Here is a 19,881-nt window from a genome sequence, read left to right on the forward strand (position 1 = left end):
GACCACTTAACACCTTACAGGGAATGTCTTGTATCATATCCAGCCCTGGGAGAGGGCCCAGTTTTATTCACGTTTGCCTCTGTCTCTGCAGAGAGGAAATCATCTCTTTTGCATCTCTTGGCATTGCTAAAGGTTGCTGAGTCCTGGTTTCGATTAAGTTTGAAATCACACACATATGTCTGTTTCTCAGGCAACATTTCTTTAACCCAGATGAATTGTGCTGATATTAAAACACAAAATTGAATGACTTGTGGTGTCTCCATGGGTTTGAGTTTGAGAAGGCCCAATAAATCATATTGAAATAATTTCATAAGAATTCTTGATGTTTGGCACCTTTGAAAAATCAAGGAATGGAATTTTTTCGCTTCTCTAGTCTGGAGTAGTTTGTTTTTGTTTTTGTTTTTTCCTTTAGTCAAGTGAAGTGGTTTTGGGTAAAAAGATCCAGAAAATGGCAAACCATCTGAAAATGTCAGATGTGGTTGGTTCACTTGGAGCAGTAACCCCCGTGAGCTGGAAGTCTGTAATTAATTACTTAATTTCATCATCTACATGTAGAGAAAGTTTTGCATACTTTAAGGCTGCCACTTTGTAAGGGACATACTTTGTGATCTAAATGGCAAAAAATGCAAAAGTTAACACTGTTCATTGCTGGTGAAGTTGTGGGTAAAACATGTACTATCAGGGCAGGTGGGGGAGTAAATTGATCACAGCATGTGACAGGTGACTACTGGTACTTAGTTAAATAAAATATACTTTTTTTCCCTTTTCAGTGCCTGTCCTTTTGGAAAAAGTTGGAAAACACTCTCTATGCCCCTCAACAAGGGAATGTTTAAATAATGAGTGAAACAGCTGTATTCTGGAATACAATCCAGTGATTAAAATCAAGCAATGCTTAATCATCTAATCTAATCAATTAGATGTCTTAGTCTTAGAACTCAAAGATGTATTATTGAGTGAAAAAAGACAAGTTCCATATAGATAGATTTATTATATAACTTTTATGTAAAACAAATAGAACAAAACAAAAAGCATGCACATAAAATGATATGTGTTATCTATGTGGACATACAAATGGAGATAAATGTATAACTTAAATATTTACAAGACTACATAACATACTGATAACAAAGGTGACCTGGGGAGGGGTGAAGGCACTGACATTGGTGGGTACAGGGTTGTCAGGGAAACTTTAGACTCCTAATAATTGTATTAGTTAACCCTAGCTTCTTCAACAAATAAAACTCGATATCTCAAAGTCCAAATGGGTTTTCCCAGTATGTGGCAGCTCTCCTCCTGGTGGTAATCCAGGCTCCTCCCATCTCCTGGCTACTCCACCCATGACGGGTGGGGGTCCACGGAATCCTCTGCTGGGTCTTCAATATCTGGCTGTTAGAGGTAGGAAACAGCTTGCCAATTACATGTAGAATGATTTTACTCGTCCTTTCTGAAAGTTGAATATGCCTCGATGTCTGCTTGGTGGAAAAAAAATGAAAACAATGAGAACGTCCACTGGGCATTGGTTACAACTCCATCACAAGGCAGCACCCAACTGAAAGGCAGTTTAAGAAATGAGGTCTACTCTATGCCTAGAAAAAGAAATCAGATCTAGCGAACAGTTAGTGAGTCTCTGCAGCAGTACTGTATTAATTTTTTGCATGTGTATTACTTATGTAATTAAAAAGTTAATAAAAATTAAATTCAGGCATAGAAATAAACAAAGATCGGTTGATTAAAAACAATAATCAGGGCTTCCCTGGTGGTGCAGTGGTTGAGAGTCTGCCTGCCAATGCAGGGGACACGGGTTCGTGCCCTGATCCAGGAAGATCCCACATGCCGCGGAGCGGCTGGGCCCGTGAGCCATGGCCACCGAGCCAGTGCGTCCGGAGCCTGTGCTCCGCAACGGGAGAGACCACAACAGTGAGAGGCCCACGTACCGCAAAAAAAAAAAAAAAAAAACCCCAATAATCATTCTACTTTACCTCATCCTGGCCCCAAGTAGCTACGCAGCTTTCTTCTCTAGTCATCAGATTTTTCTGCTGTAAAATGAGGATGTGGAATATAATCATGAATAACCTTATTACATTTATTAAATAATTGTTAGTGTTTTGTAATATATTTTTCCCACATATGTTAAGTGTTATTCATAATCACTAATCAGGAGCTAATCAGTATCACCATGAGTTAAATTCATTCCTACTCAAATCAGAGAAACATGCTAAACATATTCTTTTTTTAATAGTATTTTTGAAATATGGAACTAGCTAGAGCTGCATTTTGAGATTTTCAGAGACCCATTGGGATTAGAAAATGCTATGGGAGTCACTGGACTAACCTGGGGTCTTCTCTGGCTCTATCATTCTAATTTAGTAGCTAGGCTAGTGCCTCACATAGAGCACTGCTTTCATGGGTATTTGTTAAAGAAATTAGTGAAATCATAAGTTGAATTTATGCAAAAATTTATTTAAAAATATATGTGTGCACAAGAGAAAGGTTTATACCGAGTACAAAAATTATTCAATAATTGAAAATATGTTAATAGATAGCTTTCTAAAGGAACTTAGACAATCAACTCAATAGTGAGAAGGCATTTGATCAAATTAAACATCCATCAGGATTAAAAAGGACAAAATCATAAAAACAAGATGTAGAAAAAGAATTTGTTTTTCTTTCTGTAATAAGTAATATGATCAGATCTCAAATCAACATATAGTACTTTCCTAATCCTAGAGGAAATTCTCAAAAAAATTAGGGAAAAAAAAAAGAAAGCCTACTACTTTCCTCATTATTTAACACTTTTTTTTTCCTCAATGAGCTGTTCTAACTAGTGTAATAAGATGAGAAATTAATGGTATAAATATATTTGGAAGAAGGAAATACATGGATTTCTTCACCTAGAAAACTCAAAAAAAATCTTCTAAAGAACTATTAAAATAGTAGGAGCATTCAAGTAAGTGTCAGTGTTCCAAATAGAAATATAATGAAAAAAATTATATTAACCATTCAGCATAACTAAAATATTCAAGCATTGTTAGCTATTTACCTATGGAAAGCTACAGAATGATTTTGAGGTAGAAATAAAGATTTAAACAAATGGACAAACATTTCATGTTCCTGTACGGGAGGATTGGGTATTTTAAAGATGTCAACCCTTTTTTAGCAAATTCAATTTAATTTAAACCAACCTCCTTCCAATTTTTCCTGTGGGGGAGGGAGGGACGGGGGGACTTGACAAAATTATCTTAAGATTCACCTTGAAGAATAAACAGTATAATTATGAAAATGTTGAAATAAAAATAATAGCGAGGGCAGAAATAAATCTACCAGATGTAAGCTACATTATAAAGTTTGGATAACTGAAAGAATATTGTACTGTCATAAGGAAGGAATGAGAGAACATTATGTAATGGAGTAGTTCATCCAGACAAGCTCTTCTAAGGTATAAATATTTAAGATCTGACGAAAGCAGCAGCCCAAATCACGGGAAACGCACATATGCTCCTTGACACATGCTGTCTGTCCCCTGAGCCAGGACTACTCTCTTCCCCCTGGTCCCCTGTGTCTGATTGATGTCTTTTCATCCTTTAGCTTAGGTTTTTCTCTGACACCTCACTCTCTCCCCATCAACCCTGCACCATGTCCATAAGGCATCAGTAACTAGAGCGTGGACTTATTCTGAAAGTCAGTAAAGGATTTCAATTTCATACTTAGAGGGTACTGATTCATGGTAAGAGGTCCAGCCATGGCTGTGGACCTCACCTGCAGAATGTTATTATCAGTGCTTTGGATAAAGGGATAGAGAAACTTTGCCCCTCATGAGAGGCACACAAGTGAGAGAAACACCCTGTGGTAGAGCTGAAAAAATCGGGATCCAAAATTATCTGATTATGCCAAGGCACTGGTTGAATTAAATGAAAGGAAATGAAGTAAGGATTACAAGTAAGTTCTTGGAACTTGGAACACGTATATCCATTCATTCGGCAAATATGTACGGGTCCTAAATGTGTGTCAGGTGATGGATAAACAGTGGAAAACAAGAACAAACCATGACACACATCTCATTTGTCCTTAATTAATGAATTAATAGCTCTAACAATTGCTTGATCAGAAGCTCCCTAAGAGCGGGATGGGGTTTATCACAGTCATCATTGTTTCTCCAGCACATATGTGAGGTGGTGTGGCAGAAGTCTTTTGGTAGAAAATGGAAGAAAAATACCTATTAGATTTCTGGGAGGATCAAAAAATTTTGTGGCGTTTTGGAACCATGTTGACAGATGGATGACACATTTAAAAACAGTACCTTCATCAGATCATGATACATTTAAAAACAGAGTAGGTCCATCTGATCACATCACTGACTGAAGCCTTCCCGTGCTATCTCATTGCACTAAGATTGACATGTCAGCCCTTTGCCGTGGCCGAGAAGGCTCCAGATAATCTGACCCCACCTCCTTCTCTGAGCTCATCTGTCACTTCACTCTCCTTGCCTGTGGTCCTTCCACATTGCCTGCTGTCTCATACTAGGACACGCCAAGCACCTTCAATTCTGGCTTATCCCTCTCTTAAGGCCTTTGTCCTTGCTGGTCCCTGGGCCTGGACCTTTCCACTGCCAGATGCTCACATGGCCCGTTCAGTCCAGACTCAGCTCCATCAACACCTCCCCACTGCAGCCTTGCAGACCAGCCAGTCTAAACTAGACTACCTTCCTTCACTACCAGCTTTATTCTCTGTCTTCCCACTTGTCTGCTATTTATCTCCATCACCTAAAACAAAGCCAGGCCCCGTAGCAGGTACTTAATAAACATATACTGAATGAAAGAATCTTTGAAATAGCAAGAAAGAAGATACTTAAATCAGATGCTTTGCTTGAGAAAAGAAGTAAAAAGGTATGTTAGAATGAAATAATGTTAATTTATGGAAGTAAAATGAATTTGGCTTGTTTTCCCTTCATTGAGACAAAAGGAACCTGCCTTGAACCTGTATCACCCCTAACAAAGTTCAAGCACGTCTTATTTCCATTGTTTTGACTATTTATAATGGTTATTTATAATAAATGAAAAACATCAATATTGTTTATTTCACTACTAGGCGCATTTCCATTTACATGCTAGCATAATGCGTTTACTAATTTCTGAATACAGGTAAGTCTAAAGTTGAATGAATCTTCGTGTTTATTATGTAGTAGAATTTTTAATTCATTATGCAGTGGTATTTCAGTGGTAGAATTTCCTTTTGGATTTCTGAGGTACTGCAGCTTTAGAACAACTGTATAAAACTAAGCCAGTTTATCCAGTATCTTGTTTATGAAAAATCGTTTAAAAATCAGAGTTACCACTTGTTTTATTATAATTGACTTTGCCTAATTAAAAGCACAAATGCGTTGTGTGGTTATATGGTTTTCTCTTTCCAATGAGGTAGAAAATCTTTAGTTAAATAATTGTCAAGAGTTAAGTGGTACTAATATATTGTTAGTTATAAGCATTCTTCTTATTCCCCATTTTAATTGGGGTCCTCAACCTCTTACATTTTTTTTGAAGTGAATTTTCTTTGAAAGATGAAATTACAGGCATTTAGAATATAAGTGATGGCCCCAAATCAAAGGTCTTAACGTTGGACAGTGGTTTCTCAAAGGTCTTGGAGAACTTCAGAGCGCTTAAGATCTAAACATCAGAACTGCAGTTTGGCAAGAGTATTTACCAAGATCTTAGAGTCACACCTAATAAACTACCAAAGAGCCAGAGATTCTACAGACAAGGAGCAATTGTTACATTGATTTCCCTAGAAGTATGTGAGTATGCTTGTTTTACCACAACCTCATCAGGTTTATGTTTTAGTCTTTTTATTATTATTTTAATATGTATCGTACTTTGATTACTAGTTTGAACATTTTCCCATATGATCATTTTCTTCTTGCAATTTCTTTCATGTGAATTCCTTATAAACACCCTTAAGAGTTTAAGAAAAAGTTTCATAATTATTGATAGAGACAAAATGCTCCAAAAGGCAGATGCACAGTAGTTTATATCGTCTCAGTGATTAAGAGTTCCCAATGAATCCATTTGGTTTCTAAATGGGGGAAGAAATCAGCTAATATCTACAAGTATCCTGTAGATACCTTAATGTCTACAAGTAACACCTACAAGAAAAGATAGAAGCTAGATCCTGCCTCCATAGCGCCATCAGCCCTATGCAAGAACTTCTGGGGAGCGGTGCCGGTGCTTGGGGACAAGACAGAACAACAAAGAAAAACTTCCCAAGGAACTGGAATTCAGAGCTCAAAACCCAAATTAGCTAAGGATAAAGTGTTAGCTATTCAGGACTAATAATGTTTACCTACACAGTAGAGCATTATTTAAACATTCTTTATACACATTTCAGGCTCCTGAATAATTTAATCTGTGATTTTCTTTTCTGTTTCATAAGCACATGGATAAATAACATTACCGTATTCCACTCACCTAATATCACAGAAAATCTTCCCATGCTCTCTTACTCGCCATACTTTCCCTTTCCAATTTTTGGAGCACTGACCTAAATGTGTTAGAAAAATAGAATCAATTTAATAATCTATTAGAATCTTAATCTCTTTTCAAGTATATTTGAAAGATACAATCCCTTTCGTGGAGGCACAGTGTAGATTTATACATATCAATATTTAAATTATTTTTAGTTCCAGGGACTAAAGTATAAATGTAAAGCTTAGGTGCAGTTTATGAGTGTGACAGTATAAAACTTAAATAGATCTAGAATTGGTGTGGCTGATGAGTTAGGAGACCATGGGGTCTAAATCTGAAATGTTCACAGATTTAAAGTCATTTAAATTAGGCTGTGCAGTGTGGTTGCACAATTTATTAAAAGGACATTTTAATCTTCTTGGTGCTTCAAAAATAATAAAATTGTATATCGAATTCAGGATTCAGAAGAAAATGGCAAAGAGTTCAAAATCATAAACCTATTTTTAACTTTAACTATTTTCACATTGCATTATAAATACTTAGATATTTTGTTATTAGAAATGAGGTATAAAGACAAGGACAAAAATCTATCTTTGTGTTTCCAGCACTTGCCAAAGAGCTTTACACCTACTCTGGGTTCAGTGAATGTTTATAGAAGAGATCAGTGAATGAGCTAGAGGGATTTCCTCAAGCACATGCAATTTTTTTTTTTTTTGGTTGGTTGTCCCATTCACTGTACATTATCTATATGTTGCACCGTGTGTGTGTGTGTGTGTGTGTGTGTGTGTGTGTGTTGTATTTTTGACTATACTCCCTTGCAGAACAGAAGCTCTTTAGAGATAATCTTCATGGTAGACAGAATAATAGCCTCCCAGAGATGTCCAGCCTGAATCCCTGGTACCTATGAATATGTTACCTTACATGGCAAAAGGAACTTTGCAGATCCAATTAAATGAAAGACCTTGAGTTGGGAGATTATCTTGGATTATTTGGGTGGGCCCGGTACAATCACAAGGGTCCTTAAAAGCTGAAAAGGGAGGCAGAAGAGGAAGTGAAAGTGAGGCCATGAGGATTCCATCCACCATTGCTGACTTTGAAGATGGAGGAGGGGGTCACAGCAAAGGAGTAGAGAGAGCCTGTAGGTGCTAGAAAAGCAAGGAAATTGAGCCTGTACAGAGAAATGCAACCCTGCTGACACCTTGATTTTGGCCCAGCAAGACCCATGTCAGATTGTCAAACTATAAGGCAAATAAATGATAGATGATAGATGATAGATGATAGATAGATAGATAGATAGATGATAGGTAGATTTTAAGCCACTAAGTTTGTAGTAATTTGTTACAGCAACAATAAAAAACTAATAGTCTCTGACAACACCTTTCTCTCATCACTTCCTCCTTATTTTATGTGTGTTCACGCCTCCATTCCATGCTGGAACAGGACAACATTAATCAGGATTCTTCTGTTTGCAAATCACAGAAAGCTAACAGACACTCAAGCAAAAAATGGAGGGGGATGGTATATCTCTCATAAGTGGGACCTCCAAGGGATTGAGTTGGCTTCACTCCCAGCTAAGACAAGGCCCAAATCAGTCTACAAAGACTCTTGGTCTCTCTGATCAGCTTCCCTCTATATGCAAGCTTCAGCACTTCTACAATTCACATGCTTTTAGTGGCAAAACTGTCCTCTTTCTTTCAGGAAAGGATTCTAATTTGCCCATCTCTGTAGCGTAGGAGGTTGAAAGTGTGCTATGGTTATCCATCGCTACACTTAAAAATGCCCCAAGACTTATTGGCTTAAAATACAAACATTTCTTTTATTTACTCATGATTCTGCAATTTGGGCAAAGTCTGTGGAAGGCAGCTCATTTCTGATCTGTGTGAAACCAGCTTGAGGCAACTCATTTGGGGCTCAAGGATCCACTTCCAAAATGGCTTCACTCATGCAAGCTGGTGCTGGCTGTTGGCTGGATGCTCAGCTGGGGTTACTGTCTGCAAAACACAGTTCCCCTTCATGTGGCTGCTCCACATGGCTAGGTTGGGCGTCTCACAGGATGGCAGTTTTAGAATAGCTGTACTTTGTACATAGCAGCGGGGTTTTCCCCCAAGCACAAAGTGGAAGCTTCTAGGCCTTCTTAAGTTTTGGCCCCAATAGACACAAGGTCACTTGCACTACATTCTGTTAATTAAAGCAGATCACAGGGCTCAGTCCAGATTTGAAAAGAGGAGACTACATACACAGATCATGAATTCCATTGTTGTGGCTGGTTGGGGCCATCAGAGTAGCAGTCTACCACATTGGATAACAGAGCTTTGTGAGTGATGGTCCAAGTAAGACCATCCGTTTCCAAAAAAATGGTACAGGCAGTCCCACAAAGGAAACAGGACTGAAAACAAACCTCAGGTATCCATAACAATCATTTCCCTCAGTGCTTGAAAGTATTCCATGAAGCAAAGCTGAATTTCCCTCTACGTCTATTGACTATACAGCTTGTACATTTCCTGGAGTTGGAGACATGATTAAAAATTTAAAGTTAAGGAATTAACCAACTTTTTTCCCATTTGACTTTTCTTAAACTATGAATGAAAATAATGATATCATAGAGCAAACACTACTAAAAAGAAATTAAATTGTGCAGGATTCATGAATAAACTATAATGTAGGCTAATCCAATGATGTTTATTTGCAATAACCTTTTTAATGTGACAATTCCTTGGATATTGTAGTAAAATATTTTCACCCTATGTGTATATTTTTATGGTTTGTGTTTATTTTCCACAGTATAGATCCCAAAATGTCAAATTACTAGAGCTGATTTATGGTAATTAGTTTTAAGTTAGAATATTTGAAATGCATTTAGTTAATTTTAGCTGTTTAGCAAAGTACAATAAGGTTTTTTGCATTAACAAAGTTTTCTTTATAATATATCAGCTATGCATATGTTTAAGGATATGATGGACTCAGATTACTCTTATCTGAATTTTATATTTAACAAATAAACATGCACTGTTGGGGATTAGACAGTGTTTAGAAAATGTATGTATAAGGATTATTTAGGCTGAAATTGCCAAAGATCCTGGAATATTTAGCACACACTTGTTGATTGATTTCACTGCAGTAAATATGAAGCAATAACAACTATATAAATTATTCAGAGATTAGTCATCCACATCGGGATTCTTTAGAGATCACTTCAGAAAACAGTTTGGCAGGGTATTCTTTTTATAGTTTTTTTTTTTTTTGAAAATCCATGTACAAAAGAGATATAGATCCATACAATGGATAAATACTGATGCTTTTAAAATGAAATTAAATATTTTTAAACATTCAAGTGAAAATTGCATGGTTTTTCCTACTAAAGCTCTCTTGCGTAATTTATTTATCTTCAGTATTATTTTTGTCTTTCAGGAAGCCTGATATAGTGAACGTAAGAGATTTATTAAAAACCTTCAATCGCTTGAGAGTGCTTTAGTACTTTGCCTCAAAATCTGCACATAGGCAAAATTCCTGATATTATGAGTTGGGATTTTCAGTGTAAGAGGATTTAAAATCTCTGCTAAAGCATGGGCTTGTTAGCTGTTTCTAAGCGTCATATATCAGAGGGACCCAGCTACTTACCAATCGCTCAAACTAAAATGGGGCAGGACAGGACACGTGGAATGAAAGAGACCAATTTAGACCAAGTGGAAGGTATCAAGTTCTCTGAAAATGGCCCTTTTATTCTGGAAAGATATTTTATTCAGCTCCAGAAGCGGAGAGAGTAATCAGCACTTACATAGGTATGGATCTCTTTGTACATACAGATACAGATCACTTTTTAAAGATTTCCCTTCATTAAAGCAATTTGAGACATAGTGTTGGAAAGTGTTTTAGTGGTTGGGTGTTTGCAGATTTGAAGTTAGAGACCCCAGTTATCTACTTATAAATCATGTGACTTTGAAACATTCCTAAAAACTTTTTCTTTTGTAATAACCTTTTTGGGTCTCAGTCCCCAATTCTCTTGGGGTTGTGCTAAAGATCCAATGAGTGAAGGCCAAAATACTCCACATACCGCAAAGCATTACATTATCAAAATTTATATCATTATGACTACTACTACCAATAATAAAACATGATTGGGTAACTGGTCTGCAAACAATCCATTGAAAAATCCAGGTGAATTGGATATGTTTTATTTTTTGAAAATATTTTAACTTAGAGAATACACACGAGGTCCAAAGTAGTCAGTACATTTGCCCCCCTTATGTTTAAAGTATTAACTCTTACATTACTGACTTTTGATGGACACTGGATCTGGAAAGATGACTGTATACATTTTTCCTGAATATTAGGGATTTTATTTTATTAACTGTAACCCAGAAGGAACATGGTAGGTAATAAAGAGAAATTTGCCTCCTGGTATGATTTGTATCCAGTTGGAAGTCTGGCAATGGTGTGGGGCATATGAGACCATCTGGATATTCTTGTTAATGGTTTATTTCTCTGTTGTTTCTCTCCCAGCTATCGGCAGGACCCTCATCCCCCGTTACTTTAGCACTGTGTTTGAAGGAGGAGTGACTGACCTGTATTACATTCTCAAACACTCGAAAGAATCCTACCACAACTCATCCATCACGGTGGACTGCGACCAGTGTGCGATGGTCACCCAGCACGGGAAGCCCATGTTTACCAAGGTACAGGGCGGGCTCGGCAACGAGCCTTGTTCTTCTTTGGGTGCATTGAAGCATAGTAATTATGGTTGTCTTCTGGAACTTTAACCTGACTTCTCACATCTCAGACGCTTTCAGCACTGTGAGGTCATCGTTTTTGTTTGTAACATGGCAAGACCCTATGGTGAACCCTGTTCTAAGGTGTGTGCATGTGATACAGATCCCAGGCAAGTCAAACATGATAGACCCTCAAGACTAAGAGAAGAGAGTTTTGGCTGCCTATCAAACTTAGGCTGCTAAATTAGAATTTTGGTGTTTTTTAAAAATTGAGATATAATTGACATTTAATAGTATTAGTTTTAAGTATACGAAATAATGATTCGATGTATGTATATATTGTGAGATGATTACTACAGTACGTTTAGTTAACATCCATCACTACACATAGTTACAGATCTGGTGATGAAGACTTTTAAGATCCACTCTCTTAGTATCTTTCAAATATATAATACTTGAAAGATACTAGGTATTGTTCACTATAGTCCATGACGTTGTATATTACATAGAATTTTGGTTTTTATACAAAGGGTCTTCTACAACTAAAAGAACACTCTCCTATTACTGTGAGGTCAGTATTTGTGTTTTGTTACTAAAATTAAACAATTTTTAAAGCTAAATTCAAATATTAACAAGCAGGGGAAAAAAATCAACAAACCACAGCTCAGCTAGCCATAATCTTTAAGGAACACAAAAACATAAAAGTGTAAATGGAACACTATAGACAATCCCCTTATATCTTCTCCCAAGGAGAAAAATTAGTAAGAATAAATATTTAGTCAAAGAATCTGGCGAACGGAAGTTTATTTTAATGAACACTAGTTCACTGCATTTTGACTAAGATTCAATGTGAAACTAATTTGTAATATCTACGATAGCAGCTATCTCTTTTAGTTGAAACACAAACGACAACCCTCTCTTTATAGTTAAGAGAAGTTGGATTATCAGGGTTAATTGCAGAAGCCCAATTATAAAACTGAAGATGTGTTTGTTACTTATGCACCATTTTGCGGAAAGAGTAGCTATAAAATGTTTATTATTTAAAGTATTCTTTGATTTTGGTGCGAGTTAACCTTTCCGGTGCCCACGAGGGAGTAAAAAAACCAAAGGAAATGCTTATAAAATGCTTATAAGCAAAGGAAATGCTTATAAAATGCAAAAGCAAATCATTAAATGCCATTGAGTTTATGGTATCTTGATTTTTGTCAATAGACATTTTAAATGTGGAAGAGGAGATGGGTTTTTCCCTTTCTTCCTTTTTAACATTTGAGCAGAGAGGAAAGTCCCCACTGCATGTGAAAGTCCATGCTGGAAAGAGCGTTTTGCTGTGTGGAAAGGAATGATCACCTAGATGATGGTTTACTCTGTCTGTGGCTCACCTATTTTCGGAGATACAAAACATTTACATCACCTTGTGGATACCTGAGCCATTTCTAGCATTACAAAGCCTGAGCACTGCAGAGAAAGCCTTTTTCCTGTTGCTTCATTATCGTTTGTGTAGGCTTACTGTTACTTTTAGGTCATTCAAGAAAAACACACCAATTCCTTATGCTTTCAGGGAAAAAAGAAATCCGTGATATGTAAATAAAACTTTCCCATAATGAAGGAGCTACTTCCGAAACCTGTAGCCGCTGAAAATAAAAATGCATGTTGAAATAGCGCTTCCATCTATTTCCTCAATTTCTTTCTTTCTCAGACCAAAACTTTTGCAGAAATGAGCACCGTCAGTTGTTCCGAAGATATAGTGCTGTACATTCTGGACTGGTTTTAAATCAAAAAGAATCCAGTTCTTTCGATGACTTGATAAAGTGCTTTTTTCATTCAAATTAAGAAACTAAGGCTTTCCTCTGTTGCATTCTCCCCTATCCTGGAGCACTCCCCTCTCAGATGGTACTCACCTCCCAGACGGGACAATCTCCTGAACTCAGCTCTCTTGGTCTCAAGCTTTAATTATTTAGATCACCCATCTGACTCTACTCCACAGCAATACATTTGCCAACTCTTGTAATGAATATTTCTATACTGTGGTGAAAAATATCCCTTTCTGGGAAATGTAGCTTAGCTGTGTGGACTTCGTCCAGATGCTAATTATGCACATTTATTTTTAGAAAATTCCAAAGCATTCATTTTTTTTTCCTCTTTTTTTTGCTCCTTGGCGATTATTATACTACCCAAAGAATCTTTCCAATTTTTCTTTTGTTCTTATATTAATTAAAAATAAGTCATCTTTATGTAATAAAATAATATGGCTATTTAGTAGAAAACAGGGGGCTAATGACATTTCAGTATCACAAAGCAAAATAGTTTGGAATTTTTTAAAGGGGAGCCTGCTATTAGTACATGGCATCACTTAGCACATTATGTGAGGCACTATCACGTTGTTCTAATTTAGAATATCAATAAGCTCTAATTCTCCAAATAGCATTTGACCCAGCATTTCTTAGTTGCTTTTATGAAAATGTGGTCAACTTGGTGAATCAAAATTCAGCTGCAGTCCTAATCAACAGTAATATTTAATATTCCTCAGGACCATAGTGCATGTTTTGCAATTTCCTGATCCTAGGAACATTATAGATTATGGATAAATATGTAATTAGAGTTTTTAAACACACATTATGAAGCCTTTCTTTTCTGTATTCAATTTCGAATCAAACTGGAAACAAGGCTTAATAATCAGAAGAGCAGTCACCAAGGTTTTCAGAGTCAAAGACCCCTTGAATTGTATTTGAGGGTGTGAATTCAGATAGTGAAAGAACTCCTCTCTGGGGTACATATTGGGTTATTTTGGGGGCTCACAAACTGGAACCATAATTATAGCCTTTGCTGGACACCTTATCACTTCTGTAAACATAGGTTTATGTTTTTTTCTGATCTCAATTATTGATTATGAAATTATTTACTACTGCAGAAAAGTACCATGGAAATACCAACTAGTTTTCCAATATGAATCCTCATTCATGTCTTTGACAGTTAGTTCATCATTCTTACCTTAGCCTGTACACCATGTTACCACGTTATACTCCAGGATTTATACATTTACGCTCTTATCCTGACTCTAACCAAATTACTATAATATCAATGATTGTATTGCTCTAATAAATGTATATATATATCTATTGACATATGCATTTACATATGCAGCATCTCGAAGTAAAACGCAATGAGCTTTTTGCAACGGTTAATCTAAAAGCACTAGTCCATGCATGCTGTTCAAAGCATAAAGGCCAAGAAAATTAAATGAACACCCCCACCTAAAAAGTACATTGTATTTCATAAAAGCTACATGAGAATCATTTTATTATACAACTACATGGTCAGTATTGCTTTACAATTAGTCAAAGAAAGAAAAGGGTTAAAAAGCTACCGGTTAGTTTGAGAAATGTTCTTTTTTAGTTCTCTTGTTCCTGGCCTAGTCTCAAGCTAGCACGTGATCCGCTGAACGCCTGCCAGCCTCTTTCTTGTTGATCCTCCAGAGACCATCTGTGCTGGGGGCATTGATTAGAGTGTGTCTGCTGGGATTACATCTTTTCTGTTGCCATGCCAACTAATCAGCTGATTTTGGTTACCACAGAAACAAAATGTCAGAGCTCACAGTACGGTAACATGAATTCAGCACAACAGAAAATGTTTTCTTAATTGGGGACCCTTTTGATTTTGGATTCCAAGTGAAAGGCAGCTTTTTTTAAAAAAGGCCAACTTTAGATAAAAGCTACATTAATTGTATTGATTACAAGGAATGCACAGAATTTTTCTGAAAAGAGAAAACATTAATTCGCCTTCATAAGTTATGCCCATTTTTTTTTTTTTTTACAATTTCCAAACAAGGAATATATACATTTTTTTTTTTCTTAAGTGCCTCTATTCCATGTGCTGGTTGTTGCATATAAAATAAATCACAAAGCCTTCAGTTTCCTTTAACCTCCATGATGGGAGCAGGGGTTGGAGAGACTGCATAGGGCTTGGGTGGAGGCTGTGGATAGAATTACCTGGGGAAGATTAGCAGTGACCAAATTCTCTTCCATCTTTTCGTTCAAGGAAGTCAGTCATTTAATTTCCCTTAAAGAAAACACCCAACACGATCAACTTAGATTCAAGTCTCAGGATTCCTCTTTTGCACATCCTATGCCTTGGATAAAGGTGATTCCTTGGTTTTGGCTGAGAAAGGAGGAGTCCAAGGCTGTTGAGATGTTCCCTTTTGTAGGCCCATAGCAGTTTGGCTGCATGAAGAGTCCTCAGCTGGTTTGCTATGTCACAGTAAACAAAAAACACAGTTTAACTTGACCTTAGAGCTGCTCCAATTGAGTAATTCATCAGACGAACTCCATCCAGGCCTTCCCCTTATGAAATTCTATTCCAGTAGAAGTAAACTGCCTTGGGTTTATGGTTCATAAACACAAAACAAACAGATTAGATAATAAAAAAGGGTGACATTTAACTGGGCTAATATTTGTTTAAACAGCCAATAATCCTCCCTCTTTAAAAGAAAAGGATTGTAGCATCCAAATATCCCTTCCCTGTCCTGTATTGTCAATACATTTCTCTGTCACTGTCTGGCCGCAGTTACCTCCCCTTTGTGAAAGCCTCCACTGCAGGTGGCTTCTGTCATGTTAACACTCCAGGGGGAATTGCGTGTCTTAATCTCCATGCAACTCTTTTGAAAACCTTGTTAAATTAATTCTGATGCTGATGAGGCTCTAGAGGAGTGAGGTGGGGACGCTGAAGTCTTCCCCAATTTCACTGTGCTTGACTCTCATGGCAAAGTTGCCAAACATGAGGCTCTGAAGACTGCTCAGCCAAGGAGTTTTGGGGCAAAGAGCCCAATGCCTGAAATTACCCACAGATTCTGCTAATTGGCTCTGAGTTAGAGGTCTTCACCCAGATTATCAATAATTATCTGACAGTGCTTCTGAGACCTTTGATAAAAAGAAGATGGCAGACGTTATTAGCATCTTGCTTAAGTGGTGCCCTATCAACACATTACTAATTCTCCTGCACTGGTATTTCACTTGTTTAAAGAAAATATTACCTTAAATTAGAGAGAATAGAAATCACCTAACCCAGTGCCTAGGACATAGTTGCAACTCAATAAATGGTGGCTTTTGTATTAAATTCCCAAAGAAGGAAGTGATTATTAATATTTCATAAAAGGTTGATATAAATTGCTAATTATCTTCATGGACTATAGTTTTAGAAATGATCATTTTCCCTATTCAGTTGATTGCTTTTTTTTTTTTTTAATGTGTAGTGCAGTGATTTCCAAAATTTTGTTCTTTTCTCAGTCTAAGAAATCTTTCTTCAAAAAGGCTTGATCAGAAGTCCAATATTTAAAACAGATAAAACTGAAGCTGTTCTGGTTGAGTCTAGAAAGTGAGTGGGAATCTCAGCATCCAGATGGAGGCTAAGTTTTTCCCAGCAAAGGCCCTGAGACACTGCTCAAACCCCCCGTCACCCCCGCAGGTCTCAGATAAGACATTATAACAACCTGTGGTCTAGGGTTCTGTGTTCTTTGGTTACATGTCTTTCATCTTTAAACTATCACTTACTGGCAGGTACAATACTAGGCAATCTATATACACAATTTCATTTAATATACTTTCCCAACAGTCCTACCTAAGGATATTATTATCCTCATTTTACAGATGAGGAAACTGAAACTTAAGGAATTTGTTTTTCCCGAAGTTGCAAAATAAGAGAAAAATAGAGTCAGGATTTGGATTTAGGACTTTCTGATGCCAAAGCCTCCATCCATTATTTTCTACTGCTTCTCTAAGGTAAACATGGACTGAATAATGAGCTGTAATTGTTTAATTACAACTGAACCAATATTATGCCTCCACTTCCTATCTTATATAGTTGAGATAGAATGAGTGCCATGAGACTACCCAGCATTTTCTTTCATTTCAAAGTCATTAACAGTGAAAAGAAAGGCAAATAAAATAAGAACTACATGCCTAAAATCATCTGACTTTCAAAAGAAGATAAAAATGCTACCCTGTCACTGATCACTCTATCAAGGGGTTCCTGAGCCTCAGAAACCCTGTCTCATTAATAATATATATTTTTCTTAAATTAATTTGGCTCCCCCAAAGCCTGGCCCTTTATGCAAGCAGAATTTGTCATGGCTGATAGGATGTGATTCAAGGAATATATTCTAAATGTGCCTCTATTTTCCACGTGTCACTAACTAATACCCACAGCCTTGGGTTAAGCGTTGCCCTCTGGCATTTCTCTTTGGAAGTGAAAACTTTCTCTGGTTGGGCAACCTTGTAGAAACTCATACGTAAGCAGGAATACTTTTATTAGATACTTTCTCCCAGAGTAGCATAACCAAGATTAGAACAGAGTTCAAACTCCTATGGTAGAAGCATAATGAAAGTAGAGAAAAAAGGAGGTGAAAGAGTACCAATTTTGTGGGGGACACACTGTGTGCCAGGAGTTTTTGACATATCATTGCTGTAAGATGGGTTTTGTCTGTATATTTATAAATGAAGAAATGGGGGCTCCTGGAGTTTCAGTAGTAACTAGTCGAGTTACCTTTAGCTCATGGCTAGTGGGCAGCTGTGCTGTCTTTTGACCCCACTGATTCCAGATCTTACACCTGTCTTGGTTCTCCTTGGATACATCACCCGTGTCACATTTTTGTCAAGATCCAGCACCACCCAAGGGGAGTCAGGGAGACCATGCTGAGTGGCTGACCCGTGAGTTACAAAAATGTGGTGATCACAAAGTACCTAATCACTGAGTCCATTGTTTGTTGCTTCCAGGTGTGTACAGAAGGCAGACTGATCTTGGAGTTCACCTTTGATGATCTCATGAGAATAAAAACATGGCACTTTACCATTAGACAATACAGAGAGTTAGTCCCAAGAAGCATTCTTGCCATGCATGTAAGTAACTTAATTTCTATTTTACTACCTTCCTTTCATCCCCTCATTTTACTCAAAAAGGAGAAGCCCCTCTTTCTCACTGTGAAAGAACTCCCAGAGTCTTCACACTTTAGGTAATTAACTCTAAATTATGAGTTTTTCCCCCAACCATTTTCATCCACAGGCCCCTTTCCCCCTCCTTTGTTTCTGAGTTTGGTGCATTGTGAGCCTTTTTAAAAAATAATTTATTATTTTAAACTCCAAATTGAGGTTACCTCAATAAACAGTTTGTACTTTTCTTAAATTCCGTGCAGTCATTATCACGTACTGCTCTGCCTGGGCTAATAAACCTGTTATGTATAAATGGGCAAAGAAATAGAACAAAGAGTAAGAAAAACAGTTTCCAGTTTTGATTAGAACCATCCGACAAGACTTGGGGCTCACATACCTCAGATCCGTGTCCGTGCCCTTCCTAACCACAGCGCTGGGAAGCAGCAGAACACCTGGGGTCCTCTTGGTTGCATTTGGCCATAAATCACATCAAATTTATTGAGCACAAATGAGGTGCAAGGGTGGATTTGATGGCAATCTAGAGAGATTTTTAAAGGTAAGACTTGGTAGGAACTCATCAGGTCAGTCCCTTAAGAAGGAGTCACATAGCATCAAATTAAATAAATCCCTCTTCCAGAATGCGCGATGCAGCAGTTTCTGCGAAAATGCTTTGGAACAAAATCAGACTGAATGAGCCTGACTTTTAAGGCCCTGTACAATGAAAAGAGAATACAGTCACAGTAGTGAGCGTTTACTGGGTGTTTGATACGCAGGGCCTGTGCTAAGCATTTTGGTCACCTTATATTTAGTCCCTACAGTAACTCGAAGAGGTGAATTGTTATTACTCCTATTTTCGAAGTAAGGAAATGGAGGCTCAGATGGGTTTAATAAGTTGTCCAATGCTTTTCAGCCCAAAAGGGACAAATCAAGATTTCGATTCAACAGGTTCTGACTCTAACACCCAGGCTGATAAGCTGTCTGTCTCCCCACTGTCCATACACAGGCCGTCTCCCCAGGCTTTTGTCCTCAGCACCCTCCTCCCATCTGGTTTGTCCAATCTCTACCCTTTCCATCGACCCTGTGCTTTCTGCTGTACACTTGAGTGCTACATTCTTTTTGCCCATCCATGCCCAAGTCCTCCTCAATTTTCAAAGCCCAGTTCACATTCTCCTCTCTCCTTGAAGCAGTCTGGAAGAGCCATTCTTATTAGTCTCAACATAGACGGAGAAGCAGCAGGGTAGAGTAGTGGTCAGGAGCCTGGGCCTGAGAACACACGGGTTTGAATCCCTGTTCCTGTGTGACCTTGGGCAAGTGGCATGACATCTCTGTTCTTCCAGTCCCTCATCTATAAAATGGGCATAGTAATAGAGCCAGCCTCAGAGGACTGGTTTGAAAATTAAGAGTTAATGCACATAAACACTTAAGCCAGTGCCTGGTACATAATAGGACCTCTGCGAGTATTGGTGATTGGCTATCAGCAACAATGGCCATGACGAAAGCAAAAATATCCTTCCATGGGTTTATTATCGTCCTGTCTTCCAACTGCAATGTGAGCTCCTTGAGGTCGACCACAACTATTTGATGCGTAGCTACAGAACCAGCTCTTCCTGGAACCTGGAACGGCTTCAATAAACACCAGCTCCATGTCCACAAAGGATCCCCTTTCCAGAAATTGACATGAAAAGTGACAAGCTCTGACTGTTTCTCCTGCATTTTATTTATATACACAAAGCCAGTTGGTTGTATCACTGTGAGGAAAATTAAAGTAAAAAAAAAAAAAAAGAATAAATTAAGGTGTTGGTATAA

General features: G+C 37.6%; 1 protein-coding gene across 7 annotated transcripts in view; it reads left to right on the forward strand.

Moving 5' to 3' along the window:
* The window catches only part of LDB2 (LIM domain binding 2), a 380,819-nt gene that overhangs the window by 289,548 nt on the left and 71,390 nt on the right, over window positions 1-19,881 (forward strand). For all 7 annotated transcript variants that reach the window (XM_029235408.1, XM_029235409.1, XM_029235411.1 and 4 more), the window contains exons 3-4: window positions 10,953-11,125; window positions 17,923-18,045. In XM_029235408.1, the coding sequence (XP_029091241.1) occupies window positions 10,953-11,125; window positions 17,923-18,045 (296 nt within the window). The remainder of the gene's footprint in view (window positions 1-10,952; window positions 11,126-17,922; window positions 18,046-19,881) is intronic.

The sequence above is a fragment of the Monodon monoceros genome, unplaced genomic scaffold, assembly GCF_005190385.1.
Source record: "Monodon monoceros isolate NGI ecotype Baffin Bay Population unplaced genomic scaffold, NGI_Narwhal_1 Super_Scaffold_20, whole genome shotgun sequence".
NCBI lineage: Eukaryota > Metazoa > Chordata > Mammalia > Artiodactyla > Monodontidae > Monodon > Monodon monoceros.